This window comes from Engraulis encrasicolus, chromosome 23 (genome assembly GCF_034702125.1).
Source record: "Engraulis encrasicolus isolate BLACKSEA-1 chromosome 23, IST_EnEncr_1.0, whole genome shotgun sequence".
NCBI classification, from domain to species: domain Eukaryota; kingdom Metazoa; phylum Chordata; class Actinopteri; order Clupeiformes; family Engraulidae; genus Engraulis; species Engraulis encrasicolus.
In genome coordinates, this window is record NC_085879.1 from 11,782,853 (window position 1) to 11,797,852 (window position 15,000).

General features: G+C 43.1%; 2 protein-coding genes across 2 annotated transcripts in view; both read right to left on the reverse strand.

Moving 5' to 3' along the window:
* Positions 1 to 1,506, reverse strand: part of LOC134439462 (amyloid beta precursor protein binding family B member 2-like) — a 93,172-nt gene extending 91,666 nt beyond the window's left edge. Inside the window, exon 1 of the mRNA XM_063189351.1 lies at positions 1,361 to 1,506. The gene's annotated coding sequence lies outside the window, so the exon portion shown is untranslated. The remainder of the gene's footprint in view (positions 1 to 1,360) is intronic.
* A 1,471-nt stretch (positions 1,507 to 2,977) lies between these two features.
* The window catches only part of dele1 (DAP3 binding cell death enhancer 1), a 13,029-nt gene continuing 1,006 nt past the window's right edge, over positions 2,978 to 15,000 (reverse strand). The window contains exons 2-12 of the mRNA XM_063190729.1: positions 14,986 to 15,000; positions 14,445 to 14,535; positions 12,566 to 12,710; positions 12,123 to 12,305; positions 11,802 to 11,866; positions 11,294 to 11,387; positions 10,422 to 10,564; positions 5,825 to 5,986; positions 5,073 to 5,165; positions 4,193 to 4,346; positions 2,978 to 3,713 (exon numbers count right to left, since the gene is read on the reverse strand). The exon at positions 14,986 to 15,000 is cut by the window's right edge and continues 97 nt beyond it. Of these exons, the coding sequence (XP_063046799.1) occupies positions 3,463 to 3,713; positions 4,193 to 4,346; positions 5,073 to 5,165; positions 5,825 to 5,986; positions 10,422 to 10,564; positions 11,294 to 11,387; positions 11,802 to 11,866; positions 12,123 to 12,305; positions 12,566 to 12,710; positions 14,445 to 14,535; positions 14,986 to 15,000 (1,396 nt within the window). The 3' untranslated portion in view covers positions 2,978 to 3,462. The remainder of the gene's footprint in view (positions 3,714 to 4,192; positions 4,347 to 5,072; positions 5,166 to 5,824; positions 5,987 to 10,421; positions 10,565 to 11,293; positions 11,388 to 11,801; positions 11,867 to 12,122; positions 12,306 to 12,565; positions 12,711 to 14,444; positions 14,536 to 14,985) is intronic.

The window sequence follows — 15,000 nt, forward strand, 5'->3', positions numbered from 1 at the left end:
GGACGAGAGGGGGGGAAGCATAAACATATCATCGCAATTATCATTGCCATCACACACCCTCCTGGGCATGTCTGTCATCAGCGCTCTCTCTCTCTCTCTCTCTCTCTCTCTCTCTCTCTCTCTCTCTCTCTCTCACACACACACACACACACACACACACACAGACACACACACACACACACACACACACACAGACACACACACACACACACACACACACACACACACACACACACACACACACACACACACACACACACACACACACACACACACACACACACACACACACACACACACACACAGCCCTGTTTTGACTAGAAAAGGTCAGTCACACCTGTTGTGCTGATCTGGCAATGGGTACAGTCATAGTGCTGCTGGGTGTTAAAGCTTTCCAAGAAATTGGGCAGCCATATTCTGCATTTTTTATTTTTTGTCAGTTCTGCCTCAGACAAAACAATGAAGTGTGTTATATTCAGAGTAGGAGAAAGAAATAAGAAATGTATCTGTTGAATGGCAGTAGTTTCAACCGACAGGTAGGCCTACTTCAGGGAGGATGTGCCTCCACCCTTATCATGAACGCAACATTACAAATAACTTGGAAGACATAACATGACTTTTAAACATGTTTTCTCAAAGTGCTTTTTTTTTGGGGGGGGGGGGGGTATTCTGAAATTGACGATACTCCAAACACACTTGATTACACAAACAAATGAGTTATTTATGAAATGTAGGCATACACAATGACAAGAGACATTTTCGTCAGATGAGTAATATTATTATAATATGCTCAGATGATTGTTTTATTTGGTTAAGTCACATTGCAAAGTCGATTCTTTATACCATGATTCTGCAGTAATATCGTTCAGTAGGCAATCGCATATTGTAGTGTGCAATGCGTATGATATTTATCTTATTTCCACATTTACACGTCGATGTGTTATACCCTATAGCAGGTTATGTTGGCCATCCATCTGCCATGAGTCGGCAAGGCAAGGGGAATAGCAAGGCGGCGGTATCCCAAAACATTACATCATAAGGCAGAGAGGTAGATGTCATCCTAGTCATGCTGCTCTGTATTTATCTTTCTCGTCTCCTTTCTCTATCGTTTCATCCCCGTGTCTCTGCCGTTAGATCGCTCAGATCTTGGGGTGAGGTTGTGTTGCAAAGACCACAAAAACACTTGTCGCCAATTCTACAAACAAGTTACAGTAGCCTATTTGTCGATGGAGATGATGAGGTAAATTCGTCCCCGACATCCTAACGCCCGTCCCCTCCCAAGTGATGGAGCAAAACTGCGCATCACTTCCACCGTTTGAAAACAACTTGTATAGGAAAGGGACAAAAAACGCTTACTCACCGCTCACGACCTCCGTGTTTTGTGCAAGTTTATCGCCCGGCTGACCAAACCAGCTTAGCTGCTGCAGCCGCAAAGTGACACCCTCCTCGCGTTGTGTTTCCTCCAATGTATGATATCACATCACTCTCCTCTCTCCTCCCTGATGATCGAGCGAGCGCTGCTCACGCCGTTGCGTGCTCCTACGCGGGTACGTCAGCCATGTGTGCGCGTTGACGGAATGTCACCAAACAAACCAATCACAGCGCGGAGCGCAGGGCAGCGTTTCCGCATCCACCTCTCGTTTTACTAGGTAATAACAGATTCCCTGCACTGCAAAACAATCCCTCAACGACAGTCCCATCAGTAAGGTTAAATGGATTATTATGCTATAGAGATTATTATGTTTGAGTGTAAAATGGTCGCAGAAGACTGCATCACATCCATTTTCATCCCTGAACTTATATTTCAAGAAGAACCCCTTTTTCTCTTAGAGGGAAGATGTGTGAAGTGCACAGGGAGATCTCAAATGGAGATATTGCCTGTAGACATGCAAAATGAGGGGGAAACATATCGATCCGACAGAGCAATAAGTCATATCAAATTGCACGACACTGGCCGTCATGGATTTAGTTACTGGGGAACTGGGTATCGATTCCTTTCTGAATGCAACTCAGGAAGCTGTGATCTCTTCAAAGTGGGTTCACAAATCAAAGCCTGCTCTCTCGCTGTCAGAGGCAGCACTCAAGTGAAGGATGGGAAAGACATCATTAGTGGCACACAAATGCTTTCAATTAGGAGAAGCTCAGCCATCCATTTCAAATGGTAAAAATAGACTTTTATTTTTTTTTTTATTAAAGTTTGTGCGTTTTACAAAATAAGTTTTTGTAGCATCTCACATTCAGGATGGCGTACACACAGAAGAATATGTACTTTTGACACATAAAGGCACATCTCAACATCAGTTTTTTTTACGGACTAATGCAGTGACCTCAGGCTAAAAATAAAACAAAACAAAATACAAAACACAAATCTAAACTAAAACAAAAACCTTATCCAAAGCTGCCCAAAGTTTTTCCACACAACTCCCCTCATGACCAGAAACGCATTTACATTCTTGGGGAAGATGGGGAAAGTCCCACCACATTAACTCAACAAAGAGAATTACGTTTAACTCGTACGGTTCCCATTACCTTGGTTAGAGCAATGAATATTAAACCATGCACTCACTTAACTCACATTACATCGTTCAATCATCCATGCTTTACACATCACAAGGCTTTACTCTTTTAAAAAAGAAAAGGCAAATAAAAGCAAAATAATTAATCACCATAAGCCTTTGTTGATCTTACAATATTGTTTGGGAAACAGACAGGGCCAATACCAAGTGCTTTCAATATCTTTTCTTTGGGGAAACAGTCTCTTTAGCCCACTTCTTTTCCACACAATGTGTGTCCAACATCAAACAAGCCAATACATGTATTGACAAGCATGTGCATTAATTCTTTCTACACGTTTGATATTTACAGAATAAGGTCAGCGTATTGTATGTGTCAACAGTTTGTATGAACTTGTGTGTGTCCACTCAAACTTTGCTATTGTTAGTGTCATGAAGTTATGCTTGTTTTGTTTTTTGTGTGCGAGTTTCACAACAGGTGCTCTGCACGGTTCTGCTCCAGAAAAAAAAATGTTCCAAAAGACACTCATCTTTTCCTGAAGAAAAAAGTGTGCAATATGAAATACTTGCTACACTTCTGTGACAATATTCTCCATGCACCAATTTTGTCTTCAATACTGGCCTGTGTTATGAAGCTTCTCATCTTTTATTTGTGTGCGAGCTTGTATGTGTATAGGCGTGCGTGTGAGTGTCTAATGTTTCTGTTTGTACAGTGCTTATGCAAACCCCTATGTTTTTCTGCATGCTTGTTTCACTGTGTCTTGTATTTGACCCATACAATCCGTATGTGTGTATGTGTGTGTGTGTGTGTGTGTATGTGTGTGTGTGTGTGTGTGTGTGTATGTATGTGTGTGTGTGTGTGTGTATGTATGTGTACTCTGTATGTGTGTTAGACAGTCTTATCCGACCCCTATGATCCATGTCTGCTTGGTGTGTGTGTGTGATACAGTTATCCAACCCCTATGGTCCACTTGCTGGGTGCGTTGTCAGCACCGGAGAACGAGTAGAGGTGAGTGGGCGGGACTCGGAGGCTGCCTGTGCTCTGAGAGTGAGGTAAAGGCTGGACTGGCCAATCAGAACGCTGACGCTGCCCAGTAGGACTCGCCTCTTGGAAGGCTCCGGAGAGGACAGAACCCAAAGTGAGGTTGTCGAGCGCGGAGAAGCACGGGGCAGAACGGATGGAACGCAGAACACGGTCCTCTGAGAGAGAGAGTGAGAGAGAGAGAGAGAGAGAGAGAGAGAGAGAGAGAGAGAGAGAGAGAGAGAGAGAAGAAGAAGAAGCAAAGTCAGAAACAAGACACTTGACTGACGGGCAGCTTAAGTGGATGATTCAATTTCAGGATGACCTTGTGTTGAGGCAAAAAATACAGTTATTTGGCATTTTGACAAGAAATTCTGTTTTGTATGCATGTCAGTAATAAGAGAGCAAGAAAAAAAGAAATAAAGTGAACGAATTAAGGACAGGAACTTTTTTCTTTCTGGCAAATAGCGAGTAGATAGAGGTAGGCATTTGGCATTTGTGCACCTGTACATGTGTGTGCATCTGTGTGACAGAGAATGAAAGAACTTAAAGCATGTGATAAAAAGAAAGAAAGCAAGAAACCATTCCAAGTGTTCTGATACATTATATTCTATATGAAATAGAAGAAAGAAAGAAAGAAACCCATTTCCATCATTACCTTCCCTGTGGCACATGTCCATGAGCAGCCCCTTGGCCTTCTGGTTGCCTGCCGCGGCCGCCTGTCTGTAGAGGTTAGCCGCCGTGCCCAGACACTGCTTCACCCCTACGCCACACTCATAACACTGACCCAGGTACAGCAGACCCACGCTGTCCTGCAAACACAACACAACACATGTGGTATTCCTCAGCTGATCTGTTATCAGCTCCCCCAGAGTTACACTAGCCCCTGTTATTTACATTACCCAATCTGAACTGGAGATGTTGCTTTTTCACGAGCTGTGTTTACGTTTGGTGTATTTTTGACTTGGGAATCAAGTGCTCCTGGCTGTGTTAACTCAAAGCAGGTGGCAAACCTCCGAATGCCACAGCCCCATGACTTTGTTTTGACTTCAAGACTTGTTGTTGTCATTGAGCAGGACAATAGAAGTAGACAACAAGGTCAACATAGGTGAGAAGTAAGCGTGTGAAAATGCAAAATGAGGAAACTGTATACACAAAGCGAAGAAGGGACTGAATACAAGGAGGAAATAATACATAATACATGGTGATAGAAAATGGGCTTTGTGAATAATTGTATATTATTAATACAACAATGTGCTGTAGGTATGTACAGTACGCACAGTGAGAAGTCAAGGGACAAACCCGTAAGAGGAGTGAGGGGACAAAGCAAACTTCACATTATGAGATTGCTCCGCAGCACTGAAGGGACAGCAAACATGAATATTCGCTTGGAGTAAAAACAAAGCCACACAACTCTGTTTTTTTAGAGTGCATTACCATTTGCCATCCAGTTAATTTATTTGGTGAATAAAGAAGGCTAATTGAAATAACCCCTTGCCCCTGATAGGGAAGAAGGCTGCTGAAGAGCACTGACTCACCCCACTTTGAGCGGCCATGCGGAGGTATTGAACGGCCCTCTGTTGGTCTCCAGCTGGCTCCTGTGACAGCAGCACCCCAAGATACAGCTGGGCCTGGGAGACAGAGACATGTAGGCTTAGACTGTTATTGGCCACATTTACATGACGTTTTTAATTTCGAATTAATATTTCAGAATTATATAATTTGATTGAGTGGGTGGAGTGAAGTGTGAACAGTGAATTTGAAGCGTTCACATGATGTTTTTAAAGCGGAATGAAGTTTTACTCTGAATTAAATTGAGTCAATTCTGAATTAAATGTCTCATGTAAAAAAGGCCAGTGTCAATCAACAATACACCAGCAATGCATGTACTAAGATGTTGTTTCTTAGCGGGTGACGGATTCACAGTCATTTAATACATATATGATTCAGTCACATGTGATATGGAGGAGGAGCACAGTCATACAGCACATCAATGGTCATCTGATCCAGTTTCACTACAATGCAAGGTAAATTCAACAGGCATTTACAGCATATGTTCACACTTAAGTTAAGCCTGAAGAATACAAAAAAAGGTATTTTGTGAACTCAAGACACATTAAGAAAGTGGCAATAAACATCACCTTCATCGTACCAAATAATGCGTTTGGAATCGTTAAAACAACCTGGAGGCATTCTCGCCAGTTTCAATATTCACATGCATTGTATATTGGTAAGACTCATAGAACTTCTCCCAGTCCAATGGCAGCATGACAAGGCAAGTCTGTCTGACCTCAGTCAGTCCAGCGGCGGCCGCTGCCTCCAGCAGGGCGATGGCTGTGGCCTGGTCCTCCTCGGCTCTCTGCTGCCTCCTGCTGCTCAGGAGGAGTTTAGCACAGCGGTACTGGGCCTGCCTGTGGCCCGACGTTGCCGCACGCCTGTAGAACTGCAGCGCCTGGAGAGAGGAAAAATGAGGAAAGAGGAAGGATTAATGGTGGCAGTCATAGAGCAATTAAGAAGACAAAATGGTAGGAAAGAAGAAAGTGGAGAGAGAGAGAGAGAGAGAGGCAGAGAGAGAGAGAGAGAAAGAGAGAGAAAGAGAGAGAGAGAAAGAGAGAGAGAGAGAGAGAGAGAGAGAGAGAGAGAGAGAGAGGGGTCAGGAAGAAGGGTAAGAATGTGGGTCAACAGTCCATGAGAGACTAAAATCCCCATCATTCTCCACATCCATACATCACAGCTTCACATACAGGGCAGAGAGGGACATGCACTCTGATTCAAGTGTTCAACATTTGCCATCTAAGGCTAGGATGCACCCAATTCATCAGAGGGGTACCAAATGTGCAGGAAATGAAACATCCAACACTGAGATTACAGACACACTTACTGTTGTTTGCATTGCATCATTGTATTACATTTCACTGTAAAGCAGATTGCTTGCTGTGATGAATTGCTGTGTGACCCATAAGTGGATAGTTCTTACAATGCACAGTGGGGTGGTGATCAGCTCCTACTGGATGTGTGTGTTTGCCTGCTGGACACTAGTACAGTATAACCAGTGGTTTCATTTCTTATTCTCTTTGTTGGACAAACTTCTAGTTGTGCTGTGGCTGTACCGTGTCCAAACTGTGCTCAAACACAGTATTTCTTACTCATTTAGAAACATTTGTAAATGTTTTGTTGATAATTCATTCACTATTTATAAAGGGTTTCTAAAATGTTTAAAGGAGCACTCCTGCCAATTTTCAATGTGCTGTTGTATTGCTCACGCTACCCTTGACTTGTCAGTAGCCGGTGACGCCGCAGTTTTTGGCTCAGCCCTTTCCGAGATATGAGCTATTCTAATGGTGGCAACTTTTATACATTTTTTAAAAAAATGACCATAGGCCTACTCCAAATATTTTCCCAAAATGTATCGCTGTTTGCTAGCCGTCTGCTGACGTTGCACAAGCTTTTGGATGTTTTTGGGAATAAATAAAATGTTTTTTTCGAAACGAAAACAAAAGTTGCCTCCATTAGAATAGCTCATAGCCAAAAACTGCGGCGTCACCGGCTACTGACAAGTCAAGGGTAGCGTGAGCAATACAACAGCACATTGAAATTGGCAGGAGTGCTCCTTTAAGGGCCTGCTCTTCCAAAGTGTTCTCTAAATAGTAGGCCTGGGCAAAAAATCGATGTGATTTTAAAATCGAGTTTGAACGTCAAATCGATTTGTTTTTTGAGAAATCGCGTTATACGATTTTTTTTTTTTATTTTTTTTTTAAATCATCTGTCAGTTTATGTACCCAAGCGCACAGGGCATTGCATTACGTTCGCCACTTGGCGAAGACGTAGGTCTAGCATACCTAGTGCATTCTCTGTGTCTCCTCCCCCATTACATGCACAAACAAACGTTGTGAGTGAAATGGTTTGACAGAAATATAGTGAAACGGGTGAGGAATACGGGCTCCTGTTCAAATAAGGGGACACTACCTCAAATCGTTTTGCCAATGATGAATTAAACAACCTACCACTTTGTAAATTGTGAATGACAGTGTTGTCGTAGCTGTAGGTCGTAGCAGCCGGACTACATGCATGTTTCAATATTTGAAACGAAAACATCTCGCGGAGAAAATGCTAAACAAACTACTCTACCCCTACCACAAGAGTGACGCAAGGTGGAAAGCAATCACGGATGCAATTAGCCTAGAACTGCCTACTACGATATGCTTCCAAATTATTCGGCAGAGAAGAGAGGTTTTCAACATATGCTTAAAGTTTTGGATGCGCTGCTTCCTCGCCTGTATGATCTTAACCAACATATGTGAGTTGAAAGGAATCTCTCTCCCTCCCTCTCTCGCACACACACACACACACACACACACACACACACACACACACCCAAGCAACCGGACGGAGCACTCTCGCGCGCTCTCTCTCCCCCTCTCTCTAAAGCCCTACTCGGACGGGACTAGTTAGGAGACTTGTGGTAAAGTAACCGCGTCTGAACGCGCCATGTCAGTAAATATAGCGGCGATATCGGTAAACTTCGCCGACAGTTTTACCACCTGTTGCAGTCTGGAGAAATTACCAGCTGTAAAACTAGTTCTGATCCTGTGCGAATGCGCTGATGTCTGATTAAATGCATGAAACGCGATATTTAATATACTCAGGCTTGCAAACGTTACCGTCTTGAAGTAAGCATTGTTTTAGGGTGTTGCTCCAAAATGTTTTCGCTGTGTTAACGCAGCAGTGTTCAGATGCATCGACATGTATTCAGACGCATTACTATGGGCTCTGATGGGAAAAAAGCAGGCAATTGCTACATTTGTTCATCTGGGACCTCCATACATACATCTGTACTATAATGCATCATTAATATATTGTGGGGATGGATGGCACGTGACGACAAATCTCAACAGTGCCTGAGGGTTTACCCCTCACATTTTTTGTTCTTTCTCTGAGATGTTTCAATGTAATCCCAATTGGTCATTTCTATTAGCAATGTTCTGAGACAAATTACATTAGGCTATTTTGGCCTGGAGTTCCCAAACTTTACTATGAGCCCTCCACATACAGCCAAGCCCACCCCCTCCCCCCCCCCCCCCCCCCCCCCCCCCCCCCCCCCCCCCACCCCCCCCCCCACCCCCCCCCCCCACCCCCCCCTCCCCCCCCCCCCCCCCCCCCCCCGCCCCCCCCCCCCCCCCCCCCGCCCCCACCCCCCTGACATGGGACGTGCCACACTATTTTGTTCTGTGCACCCAGTCTCACACCTTGATAAAGTTTGTGTATTCCTAAGACCATTCAGGCACTACAGAAAGCACAATACATAAATATTGTAAAGAAAAAAAATATTCCTTTGGGATTTAAGCCTATTTTTAGTTTATTTTGGCTTCTTAGGTCATTCAATTAATTTTGCTATTTTCCCTGCCAATCTGCCACGGCCCTCCTGGCATCCTCTCACGCCCCTCCCAGGCGTCCCCAGGCCCCACTTTGAAAACCCCTGCTATAGGCTACCCCATGTCCATATAAACTGGTCCAGTCCGAGTAGGCTTCACACACACCAGAGGCACCGCCACACAAACAGAGCCTACTTGTCAATCTCTCTGCCAATCTCTCTCTCTCTCTCTCTCACACACACACACACACACACACCCACACCACGTTGGGGCCTAGAGAGCTCAACAAGTTTGTTTTTTGTTTTTTTTGGGGGGGGGGGGTATTGAATCGAATCGTGAATCGTGAATCGAGTTTGGTAATGAAAAAATCTAGATTTTTTTTTCAGGGTGAATCGCCCAGCCCTACTAAATAGTTAAAATATTTTTAATTTTATTTTATAAACTGAACATCTGAGCTAAATCCAGAGACAACGTATCATTTCTAAATATAGATGTGCTATAAATCATAGACTCATCATTGAAAATGCTGCAGACAGATCACACCCGAGACAAGGAGACATCATAGCTGCCATTTGTCAAAGCCCCACGTCTGGCAAAGCAGGAATTGACTCATCCACATTCACAGTGGACCATATGCTGCATCTCATGCTGACACAAGGAAGTATAATTGCTAGCCAATTGCAGTGCATGCATCACATGTAAATAACAGAATCTGAATGAGTTCCCATCTAATAGAGAATGTTTGAAATGTGGGTCTAAGATTTTAAATGCAATTTATTTCATGTTTTTATGAAAATGAGATATTTAGGTTTTTATAAAAGGACTGTAATCTACAAATTCATTCTTATGACCATGAATACTTTCTTGCCCAACCTACCCGAAGGAGTGTGAAAGATATTTAGTATGAGGCACTGACAATTTCACTCCTCTACTCCTCGTTTTCCCCGTCTAACCTCGCCTTAAATTGCAGAGGTTTATTGGGATGGGCTTAGCACGGTGACTTTGCCCATGGTGCGAGCCAAGACCAAACAGTTCAAGTGAGCATAATCAAAACCCACATTTTCCACAGAGGAAGTGTCATCGCTTGAAATGCAGAGTGCCATTAAATGTGCTCCGGTGGCATGGCAGCTGGGGTTGAAATTTGAACCAAGGTTTCTTTCAGGTGACCCTGGGACAAAAGTTAAACATGATATTGACAGAAGAGGTCGCGTTTCATAAGCCAGCTGAGTCGGTTTTGTAATGTTTTCCCTGGATTCACAGAAAATCATATCTTCGAAAACAATCCTGCTCACCCTTGATGTGAGATTAATATAACCAAGCCACGGCAATAAGGTGTGTGGCTCCACACATAAAATCTCTCCTTTCTAAACAATTCAAAATAGTATTAGGGCACTCTAACTGCAAAGATACGTTCATATGTCATGGTTTTATTTGTGCGTGTGTGTGTGTGTGTGTGTGTGTGTGTGTGTGTGTGTGTGTGTGTGTGTGTGTGTGTGTGTGTGGTAATGCATCTACCTTGTTGAGGTTCTTCCGGACTCCTCTGCCCTTCTCATAGCACACCCCGACGTTGAACTGGGCCTTGCTGTAGCGATTCTGGGCAGAGGCCAGGAAACAGCTGAACGCAGCCTCATGGTCCCCAGCCCTCGCACTCTCCAGACCTGAGACACACACGCGCACAGGCAAACACAAACACATACAAACTTTAGGTAAATACAAATAACACAGTCTTCAGTTTGCAGAGGAAGAGCGCAACACTGCTTCTTTACGGTTTCACCACTTCAAGACTATGGTATTCTGAAAAGCTGCACCTGTTGTCAAAGACACTTTCACGGCATGCAGGCCCTCGCTAAACTTTGTGCACGTTGACGATTACAAATGGTGGCCATGACAATTCAATCGTGATCGCACAGGCGGCAATACAGTGACCTGCCCTCAGGCATCATTGATGCAAGAACATGTTGACAGGCATTTCTGGCCAAAAATCTTCACGCTTCACGCTGTTGCCTTTTACATAGTTATTACAATTCAGCTTTATTTTGTTACTCCATTATACATAATCTTGGTTATATTACTGTGATTTTAAATAAAATTCAGCACAAAATTCAGTTGTTAATTGTTTTTTAATAACCATGATTTCAATTTTGACACAAATAACCGTGATTACCATTTTGTCCATAATTGTGCAGCCCTAAGCTAAGTGTACTTAAGATTCAGTTAAAATTCATGGAAGTTTTTCACATCAATAATAAGGGCTGAACATGAATAATAACACATAAACTGAGAGTGTGAACAATCTAGAGGTGCAAAACGTTGCGCAAGACAGGCTGACACACAGTGACTCATACCAACACACACCTTGCACATTAATAATAAATGGAGCGCCTTACCGATGATGTTGAGGATGACCGGTATGCTGCTATCTGCTACATGCCCCAGGTTCTCCGCCGCCTCTGACAAGCTGTCCTCTGGTGTGGCAGGATCCTGAGAAATGCATTCAATGCACTCAATAAAACGTACAGAAAACAAAAAGAAACTAACAGTTCTTCAGGGTGGTCACCTTTTTCCCTTGGTGCTCATCCGTGTAGGGATTCTCAAACTTGTGCAAGAGAGAGGAAATCCAAGGCACTCAAGGTTGCAATATTTGTACTGGATTTCCTCTCTCTCAAACGATAAAAGATACATGTCAGAGAAGAGAGAGAGAGAGAGAGAGAGAGAGAGAGAGAGAGAGAGAGAGAGAGAGAGAGAGAGCGCGAGAGAGAGAGAGAGAGAGAGAGAGAGAGAGAGAGAGAGAGAGAGAGAGAGAGAGAGAGAGCGAGAGAGAGAGCGTGAGAGAGAGCGTGAGAGAGACTGAGAGAGATGGGTAAGCAACGCAAAGAGAAAACGTAAGTATCATACCTGCTCATTCTGTGTTTTAGGTTTGGCTTCAACGCTGTGTACACTGGCATCAGAAAATGACTCTTCTGTGGGACAGATGTGAGAAATTTTAACATCATTCAAGTGGCACATGTATTGTCATAATATTGTCAGTTATTCATCCAATTTGTCAGATGAAAATGAAATGTGTCTTCCCTATTGGTACATGACACAACATGCATGATGTTTTGATTCATACTTCAACGTAATTGAGAAAAATCCATAGATATTCTGCAACATAACATGATAAGGGGACAATCTTTGATGGCTGCAGTGGCAGGTGGTCTGTGAATGTTGGCTGACCTGTGAGGGGTAACTCCTGGCTCAGAAGCGCCTCCTGCTGGTCAAAGTGTTCAGTGACGGCTGCAGAGGAGGAGGAACTGCTAGAGGAGCTAATGCTGCTGTTGTACTCTGGCGCCCCCCTCTGGCGGTACAGGCTCAGTGCACCCGGCAGCACTTGTCTGGACAAGTCATGCTGCCTGGAAACTGGAGTAGCAATGGTTGGGGGAAGTATTAGTATGAAGACATACACAATCCTTAAATTACATAAACAAAAAAAGCATTTTCTTCCAATATCAATCTAGCTGAATCTCCAAAATGTCCTGCCAGAATGATAAAAAGGAATAAATCTAAATAAATCTATGTTATAAGGTCTAGATGTTTCTCTGCAAGTCAACTTTACCTGAAAACTTTCACCAATTACATTTTGAAGATGGCGTGTTCATAGCTTCTGCAATGTCACTTACTGAGGTCTAGCAGGATTCGGTATCCACACTTGCGAATAAGCCCCGATTCCTGGTGGCTGGTCTGACTGGGGCTGGGGTCCCCCACACGGGAGTAGTGAGAGTGGATACGTCTGCAGACTTGCATGAAGACCACCGCTGCTGTACCCTGTCAGACACATACATCACCACCACAGCTGTCAATGTATATCAACACATCATCAATATACATATGTACTGGCCCGATGCATCCACCGGTTACGTCGCAGCATTAGGGTTTGTTTGTTCCGCTTGTTCTTTAAAAATAAATAAATAAATAACAAATATGGTTTGGTCATGACATATGTACTTGCTTAACTACAAATGGACAATGTCATGGTCTGTCATAGCTGCGGCACCTGATCTACGGAATTTCTTGAGAGAGATGAAATTGAGTAGAGTCACAACGTGGCAACAACCTGGTAACACACGTAAACAATAATAATGTAAAGAATCCAAATCATCATTACCATAACAATCATCAGAATCTGTGGGAACATTCATTTTTGGAGCTCGTTTGGGATGGACTGACCAAGGCTTCAGATGCTAACCAATGTCAATTAAGTTAACTAGGAGTGTGTGGTAAACCTATTAATAGTGGTGGCTTCATTCTCCAACAGAAAAAGTCAGAGGGCTCTGCAGGGGTGATAGTGAAAAAAAATCCTGAGCCTGAACTTTTTCCCCTGCTGTAACAACAACGACAAGATACTGCATAGTGACGTAACGTAGGCCTATTTTGACACATTATTCAAACACTTCACAGCCTGTGTATGACCATTATTCAAGCCTGATAGTATAAGAAAACCCTGAACCTGTAACACTTTCTGAGATAAGAATAACCTAATGGCTAATTATTATCAATGTTTTTATTTTTGCAAACTCTGTCAAGCCTGAAATCAGGCATGGAGCCTGAAAACTATCAGCCCTGGCTCTGATGTTAGGAGGTTCACCGCTTTCTCCAAGTTACGATGGTAAGTTACTGTAGTAAACTTTCTCTCTGGAATTACCACCAGCTAGAGTATATAGTAGCTGCTGTTCAGCAATGCATGCTGGAATTGACACTTTAGGACAAACTACTTTAAAGGCAAGACAGCATACCACATGGACAAAAGATGGCGGAAGAACGCTCAAATGAGATGCGTCAAGCCAAGGTTCAGAAAGTAAAAAGCTTGCCACAAATTTGACCCAACCAGTTCTGAGTCAGCTGAGCATAATGAGTACTCAAGGCAGGTAGACCAGTTACGTAGTGAAGTCACCTGTGCTTGAAGGAAACTGTGGCACGGCTTTAACTTGGGAATTAAATTTGTCACCTCTCGAATGAAGTCACTGTTTCTCGTGCAGAATTCAAATGCACAATTTCTGCTTACAATCCACATACTTTTTAATCATTAAAAATGAGGCAATGCTGAGTGAGATATGGTGCAAGATCTCACGGTAACAATTAACTTGACGTGTTCCTTCAGAACACATTCATAGCAGCTGTTACAAAGTCTGCACGAAGCATTCATGATTGGGTCATGAAACATTCATATCAAAACTTTCATGAACCTAGCGGACGGAAGAACAGCAACTTGTCAAAATAAATGCTAAAGCAGCATTGCAGGTTTTGTTCTGAACCCACAATGATTACTGATTTTTACAAGTTGCTGTCCTTTTTGTCTTTCATGTCTATTAAAGGTTTGGTAGTAATGTCTTAAACCGTCATGAATCCTTCATGCAAAGTGTATAACAACTGCTATGAATGTGTTATGCAGCAACACATCAAGTAAAGAGCAACCAATCTCATTATGCTCATTCATAATTCCCATTGTACCTGAGCATGTTGACAATAAAGTGCATTGTATTCCATGTGACTTTAACTCACCCATCCCATTGCATCCAGTGCAGTGTAGCGGGGCAGCCCAGTGTAGTAGAACTGAGATGTGCGTTTCCTCCTCCTCTCCTCCCCTTCCTCCCTGAGAGACAGGAGGACACACGAGAGAAATTAACTAAGAGTGCTGGGGTTCCCTCAGGAAAACTGTTAGCTGACACATTAAGGCTGAGAAAAGTATTGCAGAAAAAATGATTCAGAAAAGACTACTTATGTATCAAGGTAAGTGCAGTACAATTTACATTCTGCACTACAAACTACAACTCTGGACAATGTCCTCATGGCGGAATTTCAAGCGTGAAGTGCAGTTTGTGTTCTGTGTTGTGTGAATGGAAACTTCACAAACTAACGACAAAGTACTGAGGGGAAAGTGAATGACAAGAAGTTAAAATTGAAAGATTCGTCATAGCAATGCGTCAGTACAACGAATGAATGGGGTGACGGCGAGTCAGAGACAAATTGAGAAAGGAAAAAGATTTTGTATTCTCAAATGTGTTAAAAGAAAGAGAAAGAGGAAAGGCAGGAATATTCTCACCTGTTGTCAGAGGAG